The sequence below is a fragment of the Myotis davidii genome, unplaced genomic scaffold (genome assembly GCF_000327345.1).
Source record: "Myotis davidii unplaced genomic scaffold, ASM32734v1 scaffold38, whole genome shotgun sequence".
NCBI classification, from domain to species: Eukaryota; Metazoa; Chordata; class Mammalia; order Chiroptera; family Vespertilionidae; genus Myotis; species Myotis davidii.
The window spans coordinates 5743697-5757193 of record NW_006291383.1 but is presented as its reverse complement, the minus strand read 5'-3'; the positions used below and the strand labels follow the sequence as shown (position 1 = coordinate 5757193).

At 40.6% G+C, this 13497-nt stretch overlaps 1 protein-coding gene across 2 annotated transcripts in view; it reads left to right on the top strand.

The window, feature by feature from the left end:
• CNBD2 (cyclic nucleotide binding domain containing 2) overlaps positions 1-13497 on the top strand; it is a 58913-nt gene that overhangs the window by 19126 nt on the left and 26290 nt on the right. For both annotated transcript variants that reach the window (XM_015564459.1, XM_015564458.1), the window contains exons 6-8: positions 68-219; positions 2239-2377; positions 12466-12580. In XM_015564459.1, the coding sequence (XP_015419945.1) occupies positions 68-219; positions 2239-2377; positions 12466-12580 (406 nt within the window). The remainder of the gene's footprint in view (positions 1-67; positions 220-2238; positions 2378-12465; positions 12581-13497) is intronic.

Here is a 13497-nt window from a genome sequence, read left to right as displayed (position 1 = left end):
GTGCAAGGCTGCAAGCAGGAAATGAGAGGTAGCCTCTTAATTGCCTTTGCCCCTGTCTACCCAACAGGAAATGGGCCTTCTGAGTTCTTCAGTAAGGAGGGCCACTGTGGTCTGTATGGAAGAAACAGAGTTCTTGGTTGTCGACCAAGATGATTTCCTTGCTAATAACCTGGACCATGAAGTTAAAAAGGATGCCCAGGATCGGTTTGAGTTTTTTAGGTAACTCTATCATCAGCCAGCATCTTCCCCCCCGCCCCCCCCCGGGTGTTTGTTAGGTACCTAACTTTGTCCCAGGCCCAGTGGGAAAATCTAGGTGCTTTTCTCTCTGCCTGAAATGTTCTTCAGTACCCACCTCCTACCCAAGTTCTCTATCAAACTCCTACTCTACCTTCAGGTCTCAGCTCAAATATCCCTTCTTTGTGGAACAGTAATACTAGAATGGCTAACGTGTATTGAGTGTTTGCTGGGCCGGGAAGGCCGTTAAGTCCTCTGGACTACCTGCCTTATCTAATTTCACATTCAGTCCTATGAGGACATTTCTCTTATTCCCCCCAACTTATGGGTGAGGGAAATAAGGCTCAGGATGGGGATGTCCCAGAATATCTGATTCAGAAGTCTCTGGGCCTCACCACCCCACCTCACTAACCAACCCCATCTACCCTCCACCCAGAATAGAGAGGGTGCCCCTCAATGCTTTTATTACACTATGTTAAAACTATAATTCTTGATTACACAATGCTTTCTTTGCAATTTATTTGCCCTGGTGGCAAGGCCCTATCTGTACCTTTTACTATTGTAATCCCTGTGTTGTCATAGTGCCACACACATGCAGATGCTCATTCAGTTATCCTTAGGAAAGAGTAAAGGTCAAATGAAGCATAGGCACTGGCACTGAAAATACATGTCGTAGGTTGCAGGCGATAGAGAATCATGATAAACAGAGCGTCCCTGTGAACTAGAGCCGAGAGAGCGCTTCACAAAGGATCTGGAGCCTGACAAGGGGGAATTTAGTCCCCAAGGGAGGAGCAGTTCATTTGTTCATAGAGTGGGAAAATGACGCTGGTTTCCTTCCAGTCTCAGCTCTTACGCTTATCAACCATGTGACCCTCGATAGGTCATTTCTCCAAGTGTTAGTCTCCTGCTCTATGAAATGGAGATAATGATTCCTCTCTTCCAAGGTCATTATAAGGATTGAATGAGATAATCATGGGAAGTGTGTGATCTAGTGTTTGGCACATAGTAGGTGCTTCTTCTGGGGTGGCTCAGCTTTCCTTCCAGTGCCTCTCCAGTGGTTCTCAACCTTCCTAATGCCGCGACCCTTTAATACAGTTCCTCACGTTGTGGTGACCCCCAACCATAAAATTATTTTCGTTGCTACTTCATAACTGTAATGTTGCTACTGTTATGAATCGTAATGTAAATACCTGATATGCAGGATGTATTTTCAGGGGTTGCGACCCACAGGTTGAGAACCGCTAGACCCTTCTCATCTGGACATGGCACTGACTCCATTCCCCTTTGGGTGCTCTGAATGGAACTCAGTGCCCCCACTGAGGCCTAAGTCACCGAGTTCTGAGTTCATAATCTGTTGGAGCTGAGAGAATCTACTACCATAGCTAATAATCCCTTGGGGCCTCATCTGAGGGAAGGCAAACACATGCATGCGGTGTATGAGGTCAGGTGGAGGGGAAGTCACTTCAGTGGGCCTTCAACTACAGGGAACAAAAGAGGTGAATGCAGACTCTTCCCCAGGGCTGAGTGTTTGAAGCCAATAGGCTATAGGAGATGGGTAGGAATGAGCAGCCCAAACCAAAGTAGGGCCAAGACTGCTGGACTTGAGGGGCAGAATAGCTGGTGAGCTACAGTGAGGCCTTCTCACAGTGTTCCTTGGAATGGGAATAGCTTAGTGAGCCACAAGGTTATGGTCAAGGAGCTGGAGAAAGTCTCCTGGAGGGAAGAACAGAAGTGAGAGAATCATAGTTGGTGGATTATACAGGTGTGTTTGAGGAGTAGCAGTGGGAAGTGGCTGGATGAAGGGCCTGGAGAAGAAGGCAGAGGGAGCCAAGGCAATATGTGGTAGGAGTTTGGCTACAGGCTAGGTGATTGGAGGCTGTGTGTAATCTTCCAACTCAGGCATTTGCAAGAGCAGGAGAACATGTTGCCTTTCTGAAAATTGTTAAGAACTGTGCACCTTCTGTGATGGAGGGCAATGCATTCTAACATGTTTTTCCCCCTCAGGCATTTGGAGCTGTTACAGTCGTGGTCTGATGAGAAGCTCTGGAAACTGGTAACCCTGGGGAAGGTGGAGAAGTACTCATTTGGGCAGCTGGTCTCAAAAGACATTATTGAATCATCCTCTGTCATGTTTGTCTGCAAGGTAAGAAGTCAAGATTGGGAGTGTAAAGCTGGGAAGAACGTGCCTAATATAGGATCCTATGGCCAGACAGAAGGGTCCTGAGTGCTGTTCTGCAGCACTTGCAGTTGGCAATTGTTGCCTCAATATTTTTTTCTAATTACTAGTAAGATTAATCATGTTTGTTTACTGTCTACATTTTGTCTTTTGCATATTGCTTTATGTCTTTTCCAACTTCTCTATTGGTTGATAATGAAAAGAAAATCTAACATATATTGAGTTCTTACTGTGTACCAGGCTGTGTGCTCAACACACTTTGTTTCATTTTAACCTCATAGCAGCACAAAGGAGAGTGGTATTGTCAGTCCCCTTTTACAGAGGCACAGGAAGGGTAGGTGGTTTGTCCAAAGTCACACAGTTGCTGCAGGGCAGAGGCACAGTTCATCCCAGGTCTGACTCCAAAGCTCCTCTTTTCAGGAGCTAGGATTTGGAATGTGAGTTGACCTTTCTGTAGTTAATCATTATTATCATCTTAAGAGCCACCAATTTTTTGAGGCTCTTTGTTCTTGCACCAGGGGTTCTACTAGCTCATTAATTTTTTCATGTGTATTCAGGAATAGATAATATATTCACATGGTTCAAAAATTCAAAAGGTTCAATAGAATGGTAATTTTCCCTTTCACCTTTTCCCCCCACCACCCAGTTTCTTATGTGTCTGTACTGCACATATTCTCTGCTTGTGTATATGGTTTTTTTCCTTTTTTCCATAAATGGCATCAAATGACATAGACTGTTCTGCACTTTGTTGTTTCATTAAGAATATTTCTGTAGATCGTTACATACTAGTACATACAGAGCTCATTCATTCTTTTTTCCACCTGTGTAATATTTTACTGAATGGTTGTACTTCAATTTACTTAGCCAGATTCCTATTGATATATATATAAATTTTTTAAAATATATATTTATTGATTTCAGAGATAAAGGGAGGGGGAGAGAGAGATAGAAACATCAATGATGAGAGAAAATCATTGATCAGCTGCCTCCTGCACACCCCCTACTGGGGATCAAGCCTGCAACCCAGGCATGTGCCCTTGACTGGAATTGAACCAGGACCCTTCAGTCTTTACCCACTGAGCCAACGCAGCTAGGGCTGGATATTAATTTGTCTCAATCTTTTGTTATTTCAGGGTTTTGATGAATACCATGCACACACTACCATTTCATCATAAATATTCACCCAAGCTCTATAAGGAAGATATTATTATCCTAAGTTTACAGACAAGGATAATAAAGACACCTTAAGAAAGGCCACCCAACTAGCAAGTGGCAGAGCCAGAGTTCTAAAAACTTTCAGTATTTCCCACATATCTATTATCTACATGTTAAGCCACCATAGACATTCTGTCAAGTTTTTGCCAAGGTCATGCATGACACATTGGTCCAGGCTTGAGAGGGATACAAAGATGGAAAAGACTGGTTCTCTCTCCTTATATATCTTCTTTACTAGATTCTGAGCACAGACAAAGGTGTCAATACCAACTACAAAGTGATTAGTGCAAAATCTGTGAGTTGTAAGGATTCAGGAGATAGAGCTCTCTAAAGTCTGGAGGCTCTAAGGAAGGTTTCCCTGGACGAGGTGAGGTGGGAGATGAGTCTGAATATATTGGACCATTAGACAAAAGGAAGGGGCAACATTGGTTGTATGCTGGAGCTGGCTCATAGTGACTTTGAGAGCTGATTAAATTTTCAGGAATTCTGTGAGTTGGTAAACACTATAATTATTTAAAAATTATATAAACCTATAATTAAATACATTATATTGAAAACAAGAGTAATAAATGCTGAGCAGCCAGGCCAGTGTTGCTCAGTGGTTGAGTGTCGAACTACGAACCAGAAGATCATAGTTCGATTCCCGGTCAGGGCACATGCCTGGGTTGTGGGCTTGATCTCTCTCCTTCTCCCTTCCTTTCTGAAATTAATAAAAATATATATTTTTAAAAAGCTGAACACAGCCCTATCCAGTTTGGCTCAGTAGATAGAGTGTCGGCCTGCAGACTGAAGGGACCCAGATTCGATTCTGGTCAAGGGCATATACCTTGGTTGCAGGCACAACCCCAGTAGGGTGTGTGCAGGAGGCAGCTGATCCATGTTTCTCTCTCATAGAAGTTTCTAACTCTCATCGCTCTCTTTTCCTCTCTGTAAAAAATCAATGAAATATCTTTAAAAACATTAATGCTTATAAAAAAAAGCTGAACACATCATTTTCTAATGATGTTACTGCATTGTAGTATTATCTAGGCTCTTGAGGATATGTCTATTGCATCTGTATGGTGGAAATACTATACAGTTGTGCACATTTCTTCTCAACTCCACACTCAGTGACTTCACTCATATTGATAGCTTAAAATTGGCCACTGTGGGAGTATTTACACAATGGAAATTGGCAGACAGTCTAAGTCAGATCTTGATTTATGGCTTTGCTGATTGTCTTAAGAAAGCTCTAGAGAAAATGTTTATAATGTAGGTTATATTTAATAGAGGGAAGGATCTGTACTTATTACACTGTGAAGAGAAGAAAATTGAGAAAATATTCTTCTAGTATTTAAAAATCATGGTCTGATCCATCATAGATATTAGTCATATCATCAATGAGCAGTGAGGTTCTGATACACATAGTGATAAAGCTAAAAGAGGTTTCAATTTAATGAATATGATTTATATGAGAGTGAGAAATAGTTTACCAGTAGATTATAAATCAGATTTAATAATACTAAATTTATTGGGAAAAGAGTGGATTCAGATATAAATTCATTTGTCAAATCATGGTTGAATTATGACCAATTGGCCATGGACACAAGAGTTCAGCCAAAGTCAACAAAAGCATCCTGTGAGAATTGATTGTCAAAATGGAATATTTAATGAGTATAGTATATTTTGTTATTTATAAACTAGAGGCCCGGTGTACAGGATTTGTGCACTGGTGGGGGGCATGGCCTGCAGGGATTGGCCTGCTGTGGAAGCACCACTCATCCTGGTCAGCCAAGCAGATATCAGGGAGGAGAAGGAATTGCAAATGATTCAAGTTGGCCTTCAGGGCTCTCCACTACCAGCTCTTCTCGGCTTTCTCCCATCTCTTCTCACATGACCATCGATTCTCCAATACTATTCCACTCAGCTGGCACGGACCTCATCCTTATCCCCACCCTTGATTGAGTCAGATCCTGTACATCCAGTCCCCTTTCATGTGTAGAAGCTGGAAGCCAAACACTGCATTTCCTAAGCTCCCTTGCAGCAAAGGCTCTGGATGTGATTTGGATTCCACCAATCCGATGCACTTGGGTAGACTTGGCTTTGGAATTGCTAGATATCTACATTGTTAGTGGACCCGCCCTCTGAGTGGCTGCTCCCACTGTGGGAGTGTGCTTAACCTGGTCAGCTGAGCAGTGCTCCCACTGTGGGAGCACACTGACCACCAGGGGGCAGCTCCTGCATTGAGTGTCTGCCCCCTGGTGGTCAGTACGTGTCATAGGGACTGGTTGACTGGTAGTTCTGGTCGTTCAGCTGTTCAGCTGTTTGGTCACTGGGCTTTTATTACATAGGATTTTGTTTAACACACCCTTTATAACAGTAAAATTTATAGATTTGTGTACATTTTCCTAGAGAACTAGTTGTTAAACTTAGCAGTACCCTGGATGTGTTTGTGTTATTATTCTGAGTTAAGTCCTAGAGAACAGAGTCAAGTGTAACTAACATAAGCAGAAAGGAATTTATCAGAGGGTATTAAATGGCTAACAGATTGACTGGGTGGTGGGGAGGCCTGAAGAAACAGACCTAGACTGACAATGACTCCCAAACAATTCCAGATCAGAGTCCAGATCTGGATTGCCACAGGTGCTGCTGCTCCTGCCACGTTCAAGAAGCCACTGCCTCCGCTAACAATGTAGGTATCTGGCAGTTCCAAAACCAAGTCTACCCAAGTGCATCGGATTGGTGGAATCCAAATCACTTCCAGAGCCTTTGCTGCAAGGGAGCTTAGGAAATGCAGTGTTTGGCTTCCAGCTTCTACACATGAAAGGGGATTGGATGCACAGGATCTGACTCAATCAAGGGTGGGATAAGGATGAGGTCCGTGCCAGCTGAGTGGAATAGTAGGAAGCCAAGCTTGCAGTAGGGATGTGCTTGGGGTTTATATAAGTTTGGAGAATCCTGATGGTCATGTGAGAAGAGATGGGAGAAAGCCGAGAAGAGCTGGTAGTGGAGAGCCCTGAAGGCCAACTTGAATCATTTGCAATTCCTTCTCCTCCCTGATATCTGCTTCATCGTACCTAAAATTTGTTTTTCCTAAAAAGATTCAGGGATTAAGTAGTGAGGGATGTAAGTTCAAGACTTCCTTTAATCAGAAGGATGATTACATCCTGACCAGCAGAACGTGGGGGATACTTCTTAATCTGTTTTGGCCTCCATTTCTTAATCTGTAAAATGGGGCCAATTTGCCTGATAAAGTCTGTAAGGATGAGAGTTTAGCACATACTCAATTAGCATTCATCCTCTAATCCAGTTGTTCCCAGAGTGTTGTTGCTGGACCAGCAGCATCAGAATCATCTGGAAACTCATTAAAAGTGCAAATTATTTGACCCACACAAGAGCTATTAAATCCAAAACTCTGGGAGGAGTGGGGGGGTGGGGGGGCTGGAGGGGGCTCAGTAATCTGTGTATTCAGTTCTTCATGTGATTCTGATGCACATTAAAGTCAGAGAACCTGCGATTTAAGGGAGGAGTTTTCTAATTTTGGTAAGCATAAGGAACACCTAAGGTGCTTCTTCGAAAGGCATGTAGATTCCTGCCTCACCACAGAGCTCTGATTCACTAACTCTGGAAAACTGCATTTTGAATAAGTGAATAAGTGTCACAGGTGCCCAGCTTGTGTGGCTCAGTGGTTGAGTGTCAGTCTATGAACCAGGAGGTCATGGTTCGATTCCCGGTCCGGGCACATGCCCAGGTTGTGGCTCGATCCCCAGTGTGGGGCTTGCAGGAGGCAGTCAATCAGTGATTCTCTCTCATCATTGATATTTCGATCTCTTCCTCTCTCTTCCTCTCTGAAATCAATAAAAAAATATTTTTAAAAAGTGTCACAAGTGATTCTAATGTAGGGGTGCTTGAACTTCATTCTGAGAAAAATAGTAAAGATGTCATAAACTCATCCTGGCCAGTTGGTAAGTTTGGTTTGTCCCTTACAGTGTTTTATTAAAAGCTGATTTAATAGTTGAGGTGGAGATTGGACATAAAAATTCCAATTTCTGGCTTCTTTTGAATATTCAGAAGATCAGGCAATACCAGGCTGTATTCTGGCTGGAGTTCGAGAGCACTTGCCCCTTTAAAGGGACTGCTATTTTTTTTCTCATTTGTATTTCCTGACTAGTTAGCTCCTTGAGTGTTCCTCTGCTAAGGAAACCGGGCTGCCTGACTCCTGTAGTTTACTCATAGTGCCACTAGAGGGCAAAATCAGCAGCTGGTGGCTGGGAGTCCTTGAGACCCAGTAAAGAACCTGTATCCTGCTGGCATCACAAACATAATTAATGCCCATATTCAACTCATTTTGAACAGTTTATAATTTGGGGACACATAGTGAAATTGTTTTCTTTACAGATACAGATGTGATTATCCATGAGAGACTTTCTAAGAAGAAACTGTTGGACTGTTTTTCTTTAGCACCTGCAGTTCCTAGTTGATAAATGTTTGTTGAATGAATATTGAATAAAGCTTCATGCACAATGCCTGGGATATAAAAGGGCTTATTAAATGTTTGATCCCTTCTTCTTCCTCTTTAACAGTAAACTGTCTTGAACTTTAACCCTTAGTAATGTGTCTCTTAGAGTTCCTACTAAAAAAGGGATTTATCTTTATAAATCCTTATATAAAGATATGAAATTTTAAAATGACATATTCTTCTTGCCTACCAGATTAGGAAAAATTAGAAAGATTGTGCAAACACAGTTGCCAATGTAACAAAAGATGTATTACAAGGGACTCTGTTATATACTGTCAGCGAGGGTGTAAACAGATCTAACATTTCTGGGGGGCTGTTTGTTGATGTGTACTGAAACATGCATAACTTTTGGAATTAATCCCAAAGAGATAATGAAACATGGGTATTCTTTTAGGTAAACTAGTTTCAGCTGCAATTATAAACAATACTCAAATCTCAGTGGATTAACTAACAAAGATTTATTTCTTCAACCCATTACTTGATCATAGCAGGCCAGCTAGTCTTGCTCCTTACAGTAACTCAGGGACCCAGGCCACTGGAGACTCTATCTAGTGGGAAGCCAAGCTTGCAGTAAGGATGTGCCTGGTGTTTATATAAGTTTGGAGAATTCTGATGGCTGCGTGAGAAAGGATGGGAAGAGCCTAGATACAGTGGTTGGCAAACTCATTAGTCAACAGAGCCAAATATCAACAGTACGACGATTGAAATTTCTTTTGAGAGCCAAATTTTTTAAACTTAAACTATATAGGTAGGTACATTGTTATTAACTTAACTAGGGTACTCCTAAGGCTTAGGAAGAGCCACACTCAAGGAGCCAAAGAGCCGCATGTGGCTCGAGAGCTGCAGTTTGCCGACCACTGGAGAAGAACTGATAATGAAGAGCCCTGAAGGCCAGCCTGAATCATGATCAATAGGATGGGGCAAGGAAATGTTGAGAATCAAGCACTGGCTTTTAAAGTTCCCACCCAGAGTATCATAAGTCATTTTGCTAACAGAAATTGACCAAAGCAAATTCCTAATTCAAAGAGTGGAAGAGTACAATCCTGCCATGTGCTTGAGAGGAGAGCTCAAGTATTTGTGACCTGCCTAATGACCACTCTAGAAGATGTATGGACAAGATTGTCAATTAAAGTTGATGACCACTGCAAGTCACAGAAACCCACTTCCAGCAGCTTAATGAATAATAATTTTTCTCATGGAGTAAAGTGTAGATTTAAGCAATCCAGGGCTAGAAGAGCTGTTTTAGGAAGTCTTTTAGAACCCACACCCTTTCTTGCTTCTACTTTCTTTAAAAAATATATTTTTTTAAATTTATTTCCAAGAGGATGGGAGAGAAAGATAGAAACATCAGTGATGATAAAGAATCATTGGGCTAGCTTCTACTTTCATCATCCACAGCTTATGGCTTTCATCCTAATGGTCACAATATGGCTACTCTACCTCTAACCAAACTACTTGAATTTCAAGCAGTGGGAAGGGAGAGGACAACCTTGGTTTCCTGTTTTATCCATCTGTCTTTCACTTACTCTCATTAGCCAGAACTGGGTCACTGCCATGCCCACTGCTGGGGAGTTTGGGAAGGTGGCAAGTTTGTTTAGCTGGGGATTTTGATGTCCTGAACAAAATCATGAGAGATAAGTTAGAAACAAGCTAAATATGATCTTCAAAAATATTTCTTGAGGTGTAACATATATGCAATAAAGAACTCACATTAGACTTTCCAGCTTGGTGAATTTTTACACATGTATTCACCTGCGTAAGCATAACCCAGTCAAGACAGAGCACATTTCCTGCACCTCAGAAGGCTCTCTTGTGCCCTTTCCCAGACAAGGTGCCCTCTATGATAACCACCCTTCCTACTTGTCACCAGGATTACTTTTACATGTTCTTGAACTTCATATAAATGGACTCATATAGTATGTGCTCTTTGTGTCTGACTTCTTTTTGCTCATCTGAATATTTATTTTCAATTTTATGCAAGTTCTGGCATTCATAGAATAATATGCAACCATTAGAAGCAAAAATGTAGAACCATATTGCTTAGCATGAAAAGATGTCCTTGATATATTGTTTTTATTTATTTTTTTATACATTGAGTTTTTATAAAGGTTATGAAAGTCTATTTACATAAATGGACTCATTTATGAAAAACTGTCTATACTTATAGAGAAAAGTTTGAAAGAATATGCACCAAAATGTTATTACTTGTTATTTTGGGGTGTTAAGAATAACATAGTTTTAGCTTTCTCTATGTTCTGTTTATAAGCTTAAGAACATTTTTTTAAAATATTGTTGAAAGTATTATAGATGTCCCTTTTGTGTTTTTCCCCCCCATTGACCCCCCTCCTCCCCGCACCCACTCTTCCCAAGCCTTCGCCACACTATGTCTATGTCCATGGGCTATGCATATATGCATGTAAGTTACCCAGTTAATCTCTCCCTCCCACCTCCACCCCCATCTTCCCTCTGAAATTCATCAGTCTGTTCATGGTTCTATATTTCTAGATCTATTTTGTTCATCAGATTCCATTTATGAGTGAGATCATGTGTTACTTATCTTTCTCTGACTGGCTTATTTCACTTAGCATAATATTCTCCAGGTCCATCCATGCTGCTGCAAATGGTAAGAGTTCCTTCTTCTTTTTTTTTTTCTTTTTTTTAACCACTGTGTAGTATTCCATTCTCCTGACGGGCACTTGGGCTTTGGAGAGTGTCTATTTAGTTCCTTTGCCCATTTTTTTTAATTGAATTGTTTGTCTTCCTTTTGTTAATTTGTATGAATTCCTTATATATTTTGGAAATTATCCCCTTATCGGATGTATAATTGGCAAATATGTTCTCCCATGCAGTGGGCTCACTTTTCACTTTGTTGACAGTTTCTTTTGCTGTACAGAAGCGTTTTAATTTGATGCAATCCCATTTGCTTATTTTTCCCTTAGTTTCCTTTGCCCTAGGACCATGGTCGACAAACTGCAGTTCGCGAGCCACATGTGGCTCTTTGGCTCCTTGAGTGTGGCTCTTCCTAAGCCTTAGGAGTACCCTAGTTAAGTTAATAACAATGTACCTACCTATATAGTTTAAGTTTAAAAAATTTGGCTCTCAAAAGAAATTTTAATTGTTGTACTGTTGATATTTGGCTCTGTTGATTAATGAGTTTGCTGACCACTGCCCTAGGAGATATATTGGTAAATATATTGCTATTAGAGATGTCTGTGATTTTGCTGTCTATGGTTTCTTCTAAGATTTTTTATGGGTTTCACGACTTACATTTAGGTTTTTTATCCATTTTGAGTTTATTCTTGTGTATGGTGTATGTTGGTGGACTAGTTTCATTTTTTGCATGTACCTGTCCAGTTTTCCCAACATCATTTATTTAAAAGATGTCTTTACTCCATTGTATATTCTTGCCTCCTTTGTCAAATATTAATTGAGCATAAAGGCTTGGGTTGATTTCTGGGGTCTCTGTTCCATTCCATTGATCTATATGCCTATTCTTGTGCCAGTACCAGGCTGTTTTGAGTACAGTGACTTTATCATATAACTTGATATCTGGTATTGTGATTCCTCCAACCTTGTTCTTCTTTCTCAAGACTGTTGCAGCTATTCAGGGTCTTTTTTGGTTCCATATAAATTTTTGGAGTATTTGTTCTAGATCTGTGATATATGCCACTGGTATTTTAATGAGGATGTCACTGAATCTATAGATTGCTTTGGGTAGTATGGACATTTTAATGATGTTGATTCTACCACTCCATAAACACAGTATTTTCTTTCACTTGTTTATATCTTCCTCTATTTCTTTGTTCAACTTCCTGTAGTTTTTTAAACTTTTAATTTGTAATGATTTTAAATTTATAGAAAAGTTTCAAGAACTGTACAAGAACACCTGTAGAACCTTAACCTAGATTCATCAGTTGTTAACATTTGCCACATTTGCTTTAATATGTATGTTTTTTTCTTCCTGAATCACTTGAGAGTTAAGTATCATCCATCATATTTATTCACCCCTCTACACTTACATGATTATTTGCTAAGAAATTAACCACAGAATAATTATCAAAATCTGCAAATTTAGCATTGATATAATCTATAATCCAAAATCAATTTCACTGTGTCCGAGTATCCTCAATGACTTTTTTCCAGTGCCACGTTGAATTTAGCTATTTGAATTTTTTATAAGTATATAACATATTCATTTTTAAAAAGGGACCCAGAACTACTTATATTGAGCAAATAAAACAAAATGGGGTGAGACATAATACAGATAGCATATTTTCAAAGTGTGGTCTGCCTGGAGCCCTTGGGGTTAAGCCTTTGGTTTTATGTCTCTTGATGCATCCAGGGCAGCTGTGAAGTCCTGCGGCTATTAGACCTTGCGGCTTCACCTTTCTACCACAAGTGGATTTGGCAGCATCTGGAGCTGATAGATGACAGAGCTCTGAAGACCAACCTCAAAGGTAAGCCTCTGTTCACATCTGGCCGTCAGCAACCCAGCAGGGGCACTTGGCCCCATCCTGTTTCCAGTTCCCAGCCCATAGAGTTTTAGAAATCTAGAGCTACAAGGGCCTGGTGGGATATCTGGTTTGATTCCTTCTTCTACCAGCTGTGAAAACCTAGTCTACACTGCCTAGCCAGGTTAGACTCCGGCCTATCTCTCCCACTCCTCCTCTTCATTCTTTCCTCTCAGTAGCGGGGGAGAGCTTGGAGTTAGACCGGTTTGAATCCCACTGATTAGCTGGGTGACTTTGGTGAGTACCTAAGCCTCTGGGCCTGGTTTCTTTGTGTGTCATGGTAGTGTTGGGGTTAAGAGCATAAGCCCAGGAGACAAACTGCTTGTGTTTGAATCCAGGGTCTGTCTTTTACTAGGTGTGTGAGTCTAGAAAAGTTACTCTGATTCTCTGTGTATCCATTCCCTCAGTCTATAAAATGTGAATCTTTTTTTTTCCAGATATCGATAAAATATCTGTTTATTGAAAGCTTATTAAAGTATGGGGATTTTAAAAGGAAATGTACAAAAATGTTAATTATAGTTAGTAGAAGAATTACAGCTCATTTATTCTTTTTTAAAATTATATCTTTATTGTTCAGATTATTACAGTTGTTCCTCTTTGTTCCCCCCATAGCTCCCCTCCACCCAGTTCCTGCCCCACCCTCTGCTCTCCCCCTCCTACTGTATGTGTCATTAGGTAATGCATATATGCATATAAGATCTTTGTGTAATCTCTCCCTGCCCCCTCACCCCCTTCCCTCTAGAATCATCAGTCTGTTCTATTTCCATGCCTCTGATTCTATTTTATTCGCCAGTTTATTTTGTTCATTATATTTCTTATTCATTTATTTTGATTTTTAGATTCAATTGTTGATATATATAAAG